This window comes from Genypterus blacodes, unplaced genomic scaffold (assembly GCF_046128005.1).
Source record: "Genypterus blacodes isolate CSIRO-AG114 ecotype Tasmania unplaced genomic scaffold, CSIRO-AGI_Gbla_v1 ptg000002l_1, whole genome shotgun sequence".
In the NCBI taxonomy this organism is placed as follows: Eukaryota; Metazoa; Chordata; class Actinopteri; order Ophidiiformes; family Ophidiidae; genus Genypterus; species Genypterus blacodes.
Window position 1 is genome coordinate 767,758 of NW_027466816.1, and position 14,402 is coordinate 782,159.

Here is a 14,402-nt window from a genome sequence, read left to right on the forward strand (position 1 = left end):
AATATTTGCGATTTTTTAAAAAAAAGTTAACATATTTGAAGAGACCAACCAGGATGAAGGCGAAGAGTCAAATTCTCCACAAAACTCACCGTGGGTTTTGCCTTCAAACTTCTGTGGGCACCAAAGTTGTTCAACTTTTAACACACTGCTGCACGACTCTGGCGAAATGTGAAACGGCACGAACAAGAGCAATTAAAAAAACAAAAAACAGACAGCAATAATAGATCAGAGGGGTAAACAACTCATTCATGTTGATTTCACTGTACAGCTCTTTTTATTGAATAAGCCCCCCCGTGTACTGAGCCCCCCCCCCAAAGTTCACATTATCATGACTTTCTCTAAGATGTTTACGTCAAATACACTGAAGGAATGGATGTGGCCAAATGCAACACTTCCTGTAATGTCATTTCATGTCCACTTTGGTTTTTAGACTGAGGTCAATTAAGGTTCAACCCTTCATAACACTGACTCAAATGACACCAGCTTCATCTGATTAAACACCTTCATGTTAAACATAAAGTGAACATTCTGACTATTCGCTTCTTTTCTTTAATTTAAAATGTGGAGCCTGTAACAAAAGTTTAAAACTTTTATCCTCAGCTTGTTTAAATGTCCTGCAGTTTAGAGGCTTAATGTACGGTGACTAAAGCACAAAGCAGTTCTGTCATTCCCTGTCTAAGTTTAGGAATCAGTCTTCCTCCCCTCAGTGTGAGGAACGTCAGGATGCTTTGTGGAAATCCAAGCACAAAGAAAATGATGGGGTGGGAGGGGGCGGGTGGGGGGGCAGGGGTGGAACCTTCTAGATAAGATCAGCCACATTCATGGGCATCTCCTCGATGGCGGTGTTGTAGAAAGCCTCAATGTCCTTCAGGGTTCGCTTGTCGTCCTCAGTCACCATGTTGATGGCCACGCCTTTCCTGCCAAAACGTCCACCCCTACCAATCCTGAGGAGGGAAATCAAAACGACCAGTGAGAAACCGGGAGGGAATTTGCATGTGATAAACAATGAAGTTATGTCCATGTGAAGTGACCAACTTCCTGCAGTTTACAACATAAAAGCAAAAAATCTCATACACAGCATGAGGATCCAGATGGATATGTTCCTCTAACATGTACCTGTGAATGTAGTTCTCTCTGTTGGTTGGCAGATCATAGTTGATGACCAGTGAGACCTGCTGCACATCAATACCTCTGGCCTGAGGGGGAGATGGGACAAATGGATTAAATAAGAGCTTCAATGTGGCCCACAGCTGAGAAGCCTTACTGACATTTAGGTTTTCAATGAGCATTTGGTTCCTAAAAAAACAAAATATTTAGTCATTGGATTCAATCAGTTCAGTCAGCTGTTAATGTTTAAGGGACAGAATACACTGCATGTCATCTGCTAATAAGTCGTGGGTCAGAGACATGAACTCCGTCACTGTGGAGAGCAGATTTTCATCTACCAAAGAACTTTCAGTCCTTCACCAACACAGCAGATGGGAGGAGAGGGATCCTTGGACTGGAGGCAAACTAAACTGGGTATTATGGTTCAATAACCTTTGTGTACATCAAACTGGATAATGTATGCCTGATGCAGTTTGTATGATCAAAACTGGACAGGGGCAGTTTTGGTGTTGGCCGAGTCGGTGCTTGATTGCAGACTGAACACATTTTTTTCCACATACCAGCAAGTCAGTGGTGATGAGAACTCGGCTTGAGCCAGAACGAAACTCCCTCATGATCAGGTCTCGTTCCTTCTGGTCCATGTCACCATGCTGAAAGAAAACCAGGACAATGCCACTCATTTATCAAGTCATTTGAAGTTTACAAAAATTTTAAATAATTGTATTCCTTTGTCACCTTGCATACAAACAGAAGTATGCAGAGAAACGACCAGGGAGCACATTATTGACCCCAGGCCATCTCACACACACCAACAGGTGCCAATTAACCATTTCTGATCACTTATTAAAAACACTTTGACACAATGTGTCGCTGTGCCCACAGCATGAACCAGCCTATAACTCACTGACCAGAGTTGACTGGGATGAAAATGGACTTTCTCTTTCTTCCCCTGCCAGATAAAGAGCTCGTGTCATCAAAGAGCACTGCCTTGCCCATAGGCAGGGGGAATAATACTGGCTTGTATTATAAATATGGACATGGTTGATTCAGGTCCAATAAAGAGACATCATTCTCAGCCTGTAGGAGAAAGATGAAACCATATATGGATCTTACCAGGGCGGAGACGGTGAAGTCCCTGCCGTGCATTTTTTCAGTGAGCCAGTCCACCTTCCTCCTGGTGTTGATGAAGATGACTGCTTGAGTGATGGTCAGAGTTTCATACAGATCACACAGTGTGTCCAACTTCCACTCCTACAGGGACAAAACACAAGCATTCACCCTACTGTCTGCAAGACTTCACAGTGAACTGAACACATGTCAAAGTTTTTGGCACAATGAAACTTGTACTCCACAGTCACCTCTTTCTCTACATTGATGTAGAACTGGCGAATACCCTCCAGGGTCAGCTCCTCCTTCTTCACAAGGATCCGGATGGGCTCACGCATGAACTTCTTTGTGACCTCCAGCACATCCACAGGCATGGTGGCCGACAGAAGGACAACCTGAAGGAGAGCATCTGTTAGTGTTTCCTTGCATTTTAAGTTTAATGCCTTTGAGGTCTGTGAAAGCACAGGGACCTATAAAATATTAACTTATAAATCAAATTCTTGATTTATTTTTCTTGTGGTTACGCAAACTCACTCTAGCGAGGACAAATCTGACCAACATTTTACCTACTGACCGTGCCAGACAGGTTGCACCTGAAATAGTCCAATATATTCAAGATTTACAGTGACAATGCCAGGACATGTCATCTGCTAATAAGTCGTGGGTCAGAGACATGAACTCTGTCACTGTGGAGAGCAGATTTTCATCTACCAAAGAACTTTCAGTCCTTCACCAACACAGCAGATGGGAGGAGAGGGATCCTTGGACTTTATCAGCTTCATCTCTTACCTGTGTGCTGCTCAACAGTTTCTGGAAGATGTCGTAAATCTGGTCTTTGAACCCTCGACTCAGCATCTCGTCAGCCTCATCCAAAACAAACATCTTGATGCATTTGGAAGCTTGAATTCAAGGAAAAATCAATTGGTTAATATGACAACCAGATAAAATCCATTCGTGTGCTCAGATGTTACTGCTACAAAGTTGTCCTTCACACAGAATAATCCTTAGGCTAATGTTGATCAAATTGATTTAATGTCTGGACAGCATTAGATTCTTTTCAGGTCTGTGTATTCCTTTAATTTTCCTGTTCTTTACTCCAGACATCACATAAATGACAAAGACTGCTGCTGCATTCAGAAGGACTGATTTATGATCACTTCTCTGGAATCGTCATGCCTGATGGACTCCAGCCAGCAAAACGCTGAGTGGAGCAACAGAACAATCAGAACATTCCAGAGTCAGTTGACACGCATGGGTTTCATCATTATACAGCATTTCACAATTTCCCTTAAGCAGACCAACTCGCTGATTCACTGCTTCAGCCCTCATGAGCTTGATATCAAGCTTAATTCTGAAGCCAATAACTTCAACCTTTACACATGCCCATAACACATGAATTGGTTCTATTCGGGCTTTTCCAATGCCGATGAATCCAAAACCAACTATGAAGCCAGACTTAATAGGCTTGATTTAGTTTGATGGAAACTGCTCAGAAGTTCAAAGAGGAAAAAGGGAGGGGTAACAGACAATTGCTCAGGCTGATGCAGATAAAGCCTTTACATAGGTACATTTTCACTCATAACACAAGGCTTAAAACTTATCAGCCTCATGACGTCAAAGGGTCACATATAACCCCCTGAGGTTCATTATGCAACACATGGAGGTGTGACCATTTTACAGTTTGAGCTTTGAGGTACTTACAGAGGTATTTGCGCCCGAGCATGTCAAAGACGCGGCCAGGGGTTCCCACCACAATGTGCGGGGCTTCGGCCTGCAGTTTTGTGACTTCAGTACGGATGTTTGTCCCTCCGATACAGGCATGGCAAGTGGCTCCCATGTAGTCACCCAGGGCCAGGACCACCTTCTGGATCTGATAGGTCAGCAGGGAAAGGGTCGAAGTTAAGACAATTCTCTCCATAACACCCAATTGTGGTGAGCAATTTGATGACATTTGAGGGCAAGATTGATCTTTTTTCCCCACCTGCTGAGCCAGCTCCCTGGTGGGGGCCAAGACCAGCGCCTGTGTGGACTTCTGCTCCACATCGATCTGCTGAAGGATGGAAATGGCAAAGGTCGCAGTCTTCCCAGTGCCAGACTGGGCCTGAGCAATCACATCATAACCTGGACAAACAAAGGGTTCACTTTAAGGACAGAGAAAATCGCTCTCCCACATATTTGGGCTACGGTGAAAATGATACATGCAGCCCTATCTGGCCACTTCACCAAGATGCTGTTGCCTTGTGGACATTTGCAATCAATCGAGATTATTATGATTATGAGCTGGCCAATAGGAATAACTTACGCAAATGGGCAGCAACATTTACAAGCATTTTCATTCATACACAAAATAGATGGAGTTCACTTCTCATATATCTTGTTCAAGATATGTTGGGTGAGTTTGTGTAGGTGTGTGATCAAAATGTTTCCACAGCATGAACCAGACTGAAGCTCACTGAACAGAACTTACTGGGATGAATGTGGACTATTTTCTCTTCCCCCAGCCAGATTGCAATTGAACGTGTGCCATTGATAGACACTGTCCTGACTAAGGGCCAGGGGGGACTAGAGACAACCACATACATGCATCAGTATTGGTCATTAAATGTGATAATGCTGCCACTGGAAAGTTTCTACCTCTGTCACTAATAACATGTGATGTAAATTGCTCTTCTAGACAAACATGAATGCAATCCACGTATGTTAAACCATAAAGGTGCTCAAACACCCAAATAATTTGTTGACATTGATAGTTTAAGATGTTTTCAATTTTGGGGCGCTACTTACCCTTGATGCAAGGGATAATTGCTCTTTGCTGGATGGCGGAAGGCTTCTCAAACCCATAGGCATAGATTCCCCTGAGCAAAGTCTCGCGCAGGTTCATCTCATCGAAACTGTCCACAATCTCATTCCAGTTGGACTAGAGGGTTGACAAGAGCAAACAATTAGGAAAAACATACTTATGCAAGACACATTCTCAAGGCTAATTTTTGCCAATACCCCTGCCCCAAAAACAGTTGAGGGCTCACCTCAATGATGCCATCTGGCTCCATGCCTTCTGGCCCATTGTCTCTGTCTCTGAAAAAGAGAGGAAATACCTTTAATGTTCATATTCTTCAGACAGCATGCCATCTGTACACATTAATGGGGGAGTCAACATTCTCACGTTGTAATATTGCTCTATGAAAACATCAACTAACCTGATGCTAACATTTATGTGTACGCCACCTTGTTTTTAAGCAAGGTAATTTTTTATCCATCAGTACTCGTCAGGGACAAAAATCCGCACTCTTACGGCCAATAGTTTTGGCTTGTTACGCACCATCATTTTCTTGCAACACTCATGGGGAGGCTATTTACCGAGTCGACGCGTGTACTCAGCTCACGTTGTCTCAATAGTCAGATCAGTGTGAAAATGGAGGAAATGTTCCAGAGAAGAAAACGATCCGATTCAAAACACTGTGGGGGCAGCTCCAGCAACCGACTTGTAGCTTTCATTCGATGGCGTGATAAGTCTCGAGTCTGATCGCTGATATAACACCACGGTCGAACCCTAAACCACGTCCAAACCCCAAACTCAGCAGGCTTCGGTCCGCCATTTCTAAATCACAGACAAGATGGCCGCTAGCCACGTCGGATCCTCCGAAAGCCACATTTTTTCCAGAAAGACAGTCATTCCCACTTGGGATCTTCGGTGTCATAAGTTTCTATTTGCCGGAAACATAATTCGAATATAATCTCTGATGCGAGAGCTCGGTGGAAAATAAGCGCTTACGGGCGGGGCTCCGCAGCAGGCCCGTTACATTTCACTTTAATTAAGGAAAGATGAGTCGGTGCATGAGACTGAACACGGTTGACAAAGCCGAGTGAAAGATCTTGTTTTAACGTAACCAAACCCAGAACGAGACCCTGTGGCGGTAAGAGGAAGCTCCGCCCGCAGGCCGCGGCCTGGTGGCAACGGCAAAACCAAGGGGCCATGTGCGCCCGTTCAACGGAGAAATGTAACTTCGGATCCCTCTAAAGCGACAACATGTATCGGAAGAATAAAGACCGGAAAAAAAACAAATTACACTTCGAACGACTTAAAAAAAAGTAGCGTGTCGTCAAACAAAGGCACGGTGGGAGCAGAGACGGGGTCGTTCTTGGCTAACGATATAAAATAGTAAGCCCGGTCGCTTAGCAGTGGGGCCTAGGCCGCTGCAGTCACGTGCCACATGAAGCGCCGGCTATCGTTACATTCGGCGATTTAATTCATCTCCGGGACGAACAAAGGCCAACCGTTCGACGAAAAACTAAAATGTACGGTTAAAAAAAAAAAGAGGTTAGTGAGCAGAACTTGTTCCAGCTTGTGGCTGCTCGGCATCGGCGCCGAGCACGACTCGCAGCCCCCGGCTTGTCAAGGTGGGATAGCATGGATGCTCTCGGCCGGCGTTAGCTAGCATAGTAATGCTAGTCCGCCGGCCTAAGCCGGTGTTTCACGGAGAAACACAGTTTTTCTCCGTTGTGTGAAAAGAAGAAAGATTCAAGACCATCATAGCGACGACAAAGAGACCAACCGTTACATAGCAAACGCGCCTCCTGTAGGCCATAGCCACCTTACCTTATTTCACACTCAGCCGACATTATTACAAAGGAAGAAACTGCGGCAGAAAACCTTTATATATGCTGACATAACACACTCAGGAACACTCCCATTGGCTAGATTTTGGTCATTCAGCACAGGACCCGCCTACCCCGGTGTCTGATTGGTCCGTGGAGACGTCACGTTGAGGCGTCGGGACAATCATGTCCAGTGAAGCTGCGATTGGCGTTTGTTTCACTGTCCAGACCGAAGAATGTTGCACTAACAGTGAGGCGGGGTTACGCGAAATTGCGCGTTTGCCGAGCCCCGTCCGCGGGACTCTCCGGCTTTAATTTGTAACGTCTCCATTCTAGCACTGGTCAGCGAGGACAAAGGGAAGGTAAACGGACTGTTCCTTACGTAGCGCTTTAACAATGACTTCGCGTTGCCCCATTCATACGCTAATGAGAGGTGGAGTACAGTTGCTCAACTAGTATTTGTATCAACTGGTATCGATCCAGTAACCTTCCGATCCCTAGACGGCCGCTCTACCATGCTGAGCTATGCCTATTGATTGGATTAGATTGATTAGATTAGATAATTAGATTAAATAGGAGCTGGACAAAGCAAAACTCATCGTCTGTTGACGACAGAGGAGTGAAATCTTTTCAATTCTAAAGCCAAACACACTCATTCTGAATTATTTGATTAGAATCACATTATTTTCGTGGCTGGATTATCACTATCAGTCTACTTATACGTCCTGCTCCATATAGATGCAATGTATGTTATTTATGCAATGAAAATCAATCACTTCTTTGCCACGTATGTTTATTCTTAGCAACCAAAATGCATTGTAGAAGATATATAAAACTGTCAATTCTGTTCTGTCTGAAAAAAGAAAAACATAACTATCAACAGTGTCTTCAGTTAGAAAAGAAGAGTGAAGGGTAACGCATATTGTAGCCGTCATGGTCCTGACCAAACTTAACTCCAAAATATGCAACAAATTAGTATTTTAACACGTTTTAAACAAGAAGCATTGCAACACGTTTACTGACAGAGATAGAAACACAATCGAAGATCAATGTGAAAGTAGCTGTAACCACGTCTTTGTGGTGGGGGTGTGGTGGTCATTCTGGTTTGCATTTAGATGGTAATCCTCAGAGGCCAGGTGTCGACTCCCAGATGAGGATGAAAGATGCTTGTGTAGCGAGGAAGAGTAAAACGAGGCGGAGAGGACAAAGGCGCAGGACTCAAGTGATGTGCCGGGGTTCCATGCGTAAGTCAGAAATGTTCATGTCCCACCTAAGACCACGTCAAACTCCATCCAATGTCCTGCTGGAGGCATTACCAGAACATTCTATCCATAGTTACTCCTAAGTGTATGGTGTTCAAATACAGACTGCTTCTGATAACATCTTGAAAACAGTGTTCATCTTTGTGTGTTAGAAGTGGCTGCACCAAGTGTCGGAACATTCTGCGATGACACCTGAGATATGACATAACATTAGCAGCTGAGATTGTTTCGATGTGGTTAATCCTTCCGTTCTAACCTTGCTGCCTCTTTGTTTTCGGACCACCAGCTGGAATTTCTGACTTCTTACCTGGAATGGAACACTTAATAAAGAGGGAAAACATTGAATTAAACCGCACATCTACACAGACTGGCTGAGCCCTAACCTGCACGCTAACGGGGGCCTCAGGTAGGATTGTGATATTCTGTTACGGTAATTCTCTCCAGGAGGTCTGGACTGAGTTCTTGATCTTCATCAGGTGAAGTATCGCACGCAGCCTTGGCCTCTGTCAACCACAAAGGAATCACCATGTATACAGAAAAAAAATCCAAAGTGGGGACGGGACTAAAGAATGCCATCGCCTACAGGGGGGCGCAGCAGTAGAAGAGGTCAAGTCTCTGGATGGGGTCAGAGGAGAAACTTCCTCTTTTGTTTTCCAGTCAATGGTTTGCTCCCCTTGTCCCTTATCCATGAGGTCACAGGGAGAGCATGCAGTGACACAGTTCTTTGTACATCTGCCTCCTCAGTCGCGGCATATCCTGCTGGCCAAAGCTGAACGGCAGCCCCAGAGCCAGGCACTTACAGTACTGTGGGGAGAGGGGGGAGACAAACTCTGATTAGAAGTCATTTCATAAAATTCACATAAAAGTGCAGAATCACTGTTAATGTATGATGGAATCCATCAACGTTCTAGCAGCAGCGGTGGCGGGATGACCCCAAACACAGGGGCACGCCGTGACCTTGTAATGTGGAAACAAAGTGGAAGTTCTGTCTTCGTTAGTTTCAGTCAGATTAGTTGTCTTTTTATTTAAGCTCTATTTTTTGGTTTAGTAACAATGGAGCTTTCTGCGTCTGATGCTTTGTTTCAACATCTACAGTAGAAAGCTCTCCTGTGAAACTGGATTTAAATGACAAACCTGCATTTAAATAAGGTTGTGGCACTCTTGGTGGTCGGAGGTGCATGTGTGACTTTTCTCACCTACACTAACAATGACGGGGGAGTGACTTATTCATATGCATCATATTCACAGGTGTGAAAGGCGTGTGAGCTCACCTGAAGCACAAAAGCCCCACAGTCACTATCGTTGTTCTGACGACCGACATTCTGCAACACACACAAAACACACACAATACCAACAACACAATGTCAGTCTGTTGGCGCCCGTTTCACACAGAGATAACAAGATAGAACACGTATGTTGTAACTGTGAGGTGAACCCTTTCTAACTTTAATATGACATCAATATAAGCAAACCTTGGATTGCATCCTGAAACGTAGTAGGATGATTTTATCAACAAACATAATATAATTGTGTTTTTGTCCTTCCTCTCTGCTTTTGTTAGCTGAGGAGGAGGACGTGAAGCATACAGGGTTTTTCAGGAATCACTGCTGTGTGAGACATTTCTTATGAGGTACTTACTCATAAAGATGCACTAAAGTCTCCGCCTACTCGCTCACTGAAAATTCCAGAATCTCTGTATATGTAAATGTGGCCCGATTTCATTTTGATACAACCAAAATAAAAGAAATCTTACCATTTTGAAGAAGCCTTTCCATCCTGTTAAAAAGTCTTGTTGGTCTTTCTTTATAGCCTCTGCCTGCAGGTACTTGAAAATGTGCTGTAAAAAAAATAAAAGATAAAATATAAGCTGACTTGTTTCTCACAGACAAATAGTTCTTCATTTAATGGATAAAAGACCCGTCTGACCTTTGGACAGCGTCGATTGAGGGTTCGCTGGGAGTCGAAGTATGTGATGGCTCGCTGAGGGATGTCCACACTGACCAGGGACCAGTGGACCTCCAGGTGAATAGGGATCAACAACAGATCCTTCTGGAAGATGTCCACCTGACCGAGAGGAACGGAAGCGATCACATAACAAACCCACATTGTGACAGAACAGAAATGGAAACTTAGCAGAATGAGACGTACATTTTTCGTCCACCGCTTGACACCTTCGTAACCTTTGGTCCTCAGCTTATCATAAAAGAAGCTGTTGAAAAAGTGAACCTGAGGAAGATCAGAGAGAGAGAATGATGACTTTACTGATGTTATTCGGCAGGAGAATTCACTTTAGCTGTTGGGAAGAGGAAGAGTCTCTGATGCCCCTTTGCCTATTTTTGTTCATTACATTACACTACGGATATTTAGCAGACGCTTTTATCCAAAGCGACTGACATTACATTACCACCCATTACAGAAGGGGGAGCAGTTAGGGGTTTGGTGCCTTGCCCAGGGGCACCTCGGCAGGGACTTGAACCGGCGACCCTCTGATTGCCAAGCGGAAGCTCTACCGACTGAGCTGCTGCCTCCCAAGGTTAACATGAAAGAGGCTTACTGGTACAAAACGCTTCTACATGGGGCTTTCGGTTAGTGTTCCCCTAAACCTTAACTGGAGGCCTGCAGAGCATCACCTTACCTTCTCTGGTACAGAGTCCATGACCAGGTCACCATACATGTTCATCACCTGAATAAGACAAGCACACCAAACCAATTACCTTAATGCTGATCACAAAAACGAACGATACAATTCTGAAATGAATCCTGTAACAGCACTGAGGTCCAGATTAGATTAAAAGTTGACTTTACTAAGGTTGCAGCTGATTACGCAATCAACTAATGTGCCATCTGTGATTCTGTGTCTTGCACTACAGGCACTTTCATGGAATGTGTGTCTTGGATTTTTATAAACATCTTCAGTGATGGAAGGGGGGGGGGGGGGGGGGTATGTGAGATAGAGATGGGAGACAGACTTTATTGATCGAACAAGGGACAATGTTGTGTTACAGCAGAATGTGTGTGTTACAATGTATTCAGCACCAGGGACAGTGCGTAACAAGTGCATTATACCTGGTCGTTGAGCCAGTTCTGTCCATACAGAGTGCCCAGGTCATCCATGGTCAACACATGGCGCTTATAGTGAACTCTGAACGTTTTGGCCAGGGCTGTTCCTGATGAACGCTGGAAGGACTGGATTAGCTGCTGCACCATCGCTTTCCTGACAGAGGACAGGCGGACCAATTTATTCATTTTTTCATACTTTTTAAATCTACTGAGACAGAGCTGGCTGAGGAACGTCAAACCCGCGGGCTGGGAGAAGCACAGAGTGTGTTAGCTGTGCAGACACACCAGATCAGCTGTAAAGAGTCTCAACACTAAACACTTCAACCTGAACCACCCGACCCAAAATGTATTAAATTCCACCATCAAAACTCACCACCAAAATGTAAAATTAGTATCTTGTATATGTTTGACACATCTTTAGAGATATACTATAAGATCATTATGCTGTATTAAAGCAATAACACTTATTTCACACCTTGTTCTGAAAATTGAGGAGACGTGTGTGTGTGTGTGTGTGTGTGTGTGTGTGTGTGTGTGTGTGTGTGTCTCACCTGTGCGGCTGTGAGAAGCTCTCGCTGAAGATGTCCTGAAGCTTCCCTACGATGTCGTCTACATGGATGGGGATCAAGCTGCCATATTGCTGTAGAGACTCTTCCAGAATACCTGGGACAAATTAGATGATGCTCAGGTGACATGTAAATGATGCAGCAGTGTTACTCTGGCTGCTCTGGAGTGTGTTCGTTGTAGTCATTTCTATCTGGGCCATTCTAATAATGGTGGTCTTACCGGTCACGCAGCTCATGTGTTGCTCAGTGAGGGCGAGCAACACTGGTTTGTCCTCCGTTTCCCTCCTTCCATCGTCCTCTGCAGCACAGCCGTTCATTTGTTTATCTACGGGGAGAACAGATAGAGACAAGCTTTACACTTTACGCAGACGCTCATGTCATCAAAGTTCTGATATGAAGGAGACGTGAGAGGATTTACCAGCACTCTCAGACTCCAGGAATCCCTCGTCGTTGTCTTCGTCTTCCTTGGCGTCGTACGGCGATCGCCAGTAACCCTTGACGCGTCTTTGTTTGCTGAACAGGTCGCTCCGATGCCCTTTCCTGGTCCAACGCTGCCCGAGGGCGCCGACCCACTGGGCCCGCTGGCGCCAGTTCTTCCAGTGCTGCGTGAGACGGAAGCCGAGGCCGCTGTGGGACTGCAACCGCCGCCAGCGCCTGAACCTCCGCAGGGCCCTGTAGCGACTGAACCGGGACCCGACGGCTGATCCAGCAGCGGCCTGTGACTCTGTGTCCTCTACGCTGGCTACGACCCCTCCGTCTTCTTTCTTACGGTGCAGCCCATAATGGTGGTGCTGTTGCGACTGGTGCTGCTGGCTGGACAGAGATACAAAGTCTGGAACCTCCCATTCCATTTCTGCTTCATCTCCTTCTCCCCCCTCCTCCTCCTCCTCTTCTTCTTCTTCATCCTCATCATTACCCCAACCCTCAAAATCCTCTTCATCATCCTCCTCTAGATTGTTCTCTTCCTCATCCTCAACTAATGCGTTTCTCCCCATCCCATCTTCCTCCTCCACATATTTGCCTGTCCAAACTTTGTCCTTTTGACCCAGTTTGATGTGCATGGGGTTGGGCACGCTGTGGCCAGACACCGGAACGATGAGGTGGTCCTCCGGAATCCCACCTAAAACAACATTTGTCAGTAATGGTAGTCAGTCGTAGCAGCAGTAATGGCGGCGGTTAGCAGCATCTACCTCCTCCTGTGTCATCTTGTCCCACAGCAGTCAGACCCAGGTCTCCCTGCCAGCGGTTCTGGGCCAGGCTACCGCCACTGTCTCGCATTATCCACTGACAGCCTACAACCTGCGCCAGCTCGTCACCTACAGACCAGAACACACGGTTAGGGAGGCAGTAGTCGAGTGGGTAGAGCTTCCGCATAAGAACCGGAGGGTTGCCGGTTCGAGTCCCTGCCGAGGTGCCCCTGAGCAAGGCACCGAACCCTCAAGTGCTCCCCCCTCTGCGAAGGGTGGTAATATAATGTAATGTAAGTCGCTTTGGATAAAAGCGTCCGCCAAATGATCGTAATGTAATGTAATGTAATGTAATGTAATGTAATGTTACCCGGGTAACGCTGACACAAAGCCCTCAAACCTGCTGAAATATAATTATAAAAAAAGGATGGGACCCTGCAGATGTTTTCAAATGCACTGAATTAAATAACAGGAACATTGAACAAGTAAAACGAATCATATCAATTATTACATAAACATGGAGAAATATACTTTAACAAACACAACAGGTGAATCTTCCTCCTTTTTGACATAAAACAGGTGAGTCTTCTACATTCTCAACATCACGTCTGTCTGACTTTGACCTGTGATCATTTGCGAGCTAAAGAGAGCGGTTGAAGACTTTCTTAAGCAAACAGCGTCGTTGAAAGCGACACTGATTTTGTGTTACACGCTAGGTGCATGAATTGGCCGCTGTTAGCTCGCTGCACACTGTACAATGCGGAGCGTTAGCATTAGCATCCAGGTCCCAGTTTGGAGGCGTAAGTCGCACAACCTGCGTTTCGCGGGCAGCTCAGTTTATTCTACACGGTTGCGTCATCGTGAAGCTTTATTAGATAGGAGAGGAGTTGTTTAGAGGAAGCTGAATGTTGGCCGTGCTAACGTGTTAGTCTGTTACCCGGTTAGCTTCACGTTAGCTACGACAACCATGTTAGCTAGCGACAACATTAAAACCTCGCAGTTCCCCGCCAAATTAACCATCACGAGTGTCCACTTACCGTTAACACGCACTTTATACAAGTGCGATTCCGAAGTGCAGCTGGATTGTTGTCGTTTTTGATGATTTTTTAATCAGATTATGGAACCAAAACAAAGCTAAAGCTAAAGCTCATTGAATGGAGTCCGGTGAGAAGCAGCAGCTGTTAAGCCGAACACGAACCCTGACCTCTGTCCTCTTTAGGCGCAGAGTTAACTCAAAATACTCACTGAGAAAGAGAGTGAAATAACACGAAATGTGCGTTCAATCAATAAGCGCTGAGTGAATAGAGAGAGTGCGGGGCGGAATCACCGCTGCTGCTCCGCTCACGTCAACTACAGAGCCGTCGCACGTCAATGGCGTCACTGCGCCTCCTGCTTAGAGTCTGCTCTTTGTTTATATGGAAACATAACTACAAAGAGGAATAAACAAATGTAAAGATTAACAAAAAAAAATTGATAGATAGATAGATTGATAGACAGACAGACAGACAGACAGACAG

At 45.2% G+C, this 14,402-nt stretch overlaps 2 protein-coding genes and 1 non-coding gene across 4 annotated transcripts; all 3 read right to left on the minus strand.

Moving 5' to 3' along the window:
* Positions 1–26: 26 nt before the first annotated feature.
* eif4a1a (eukaryotic translation initiation factor 4A1A) lies at positions 27–6,898 on the minus strand. The gene is made up of 11 exons (XM_076142899.1): positions 6,812–6,898; positions 5,241–5,289; positions 4,999–5,131; positions 4,196–4,335; positions 3,916–4,084; positions 3,004–3,113; positions 2,466–2,609; positions 2,221–2,358; positions 1,668–1,757; positions 1,117–1,196; positions 27–944 (listed from the first exon to the last, which is right to left on the minus strand). The coding sequence occupies exons 1-11, from the start codon at positions 6,832–6,834 to the stop codon at positions 800–802; spliced, it is 1,221 nt and encodes a 406-aa protein (XP_075999014.1). The 5' UTR covers positions 6,835–6,898; the 3' UTR covers positions 27–799.
* LOC143011326 (small nucleolar RNA SNORD10) lies at positions 3,344–3,484 on the minus strand. The gene has a single exon (XR_012964906.1). It is a non-coding gene; the product is annotated as a small nucleolar RNA SNORD10 (small nucleolar RNA).
* Positions 6,899–7,586: 688 nt separating the features above from the next.
* senp3b (SUMO specific peptidase 3b) lies at positions 7,587–14,256 on the minus strand. 2 transcript variants are annotated; one of them, XM_076143337.1, is made up of 12 exons: positions 14,131–14,256; positions 12,889–13,014; positions 12,117–12,818; positions 11,919–12,023; positions 11,684–11,795; positions 11,139–11,286; positions 10,708–10,755; positions 10,221–10,298; positions 9,999–10,136; positions 9,826–9,909; positions 9,344–9,394; positions 7,587–8,876 (listed from the first exon to the last, which is right to left on the minus strand). In XM_076143337.1, the coding sequence occupies exons 2-12, from the start codon at positions 12,974–12,976 to the stop codon at positions 8,766–8,768; spliced, it is 1,665 nt and encodes a 554-aa protein (XP_075999452.1). In that variant the 5' UTR covers positions 12,977–13,014; positions 14,131–14,256; the 3' UTR covers positions 7,587–8,765. The 2 variants fall into 2 exon arrangements, with proteins under 2 accessions (XP_075999452.1, XP_075999399.1); XM_076143284.1 differs by having other exon boundaries at positions 13,923–14,256.
* Positions 14,257–14,402: the final 146 nt, after the last annotated feature.

Coding starts and splice junctions, on each gene's coding strand:
- eif4a1a (XM_076142899.1), bottom strand. CDS start 6,834: ATGTCGGCTGAGTGTGAAATAAG. Junction 5,290..6,811: donor TCGGCTGAGTGTGAAATAAG/GTAAGGTGGCTA, acceptor TCTCTTTTTCAG/AGACAGAGACAATGGGCCAG. Junction 5,132..5,240: donor AGCCAGATGGCATCATTGAG/GTGAGCCCTCAA, acceptor TCAACCCTCTAG/TCCAACTGGAATGAGATTGT.
- senp3b (XM_076143337.1), bottom strand. CDS start 12,976: ATGCGAGACAGTGGCGGTAGCCTGGCCCAGAACCGCTGGCAGGGAGAC. Junction 10,137..10,220: donor TCAAGCGGTGGACGAAAAAT/GTACGTCTCATT, acceptor CCTCTCGGTCAG/GTGGACATCTTCCAGAAGGA. Junction 9,910..9,998: donor TCAATCGACGCTGTCCAAAG/GTCAGACGGGTC, acceptor TTTTTTTTACAG/CACATTTTCAAGTACCTGCA.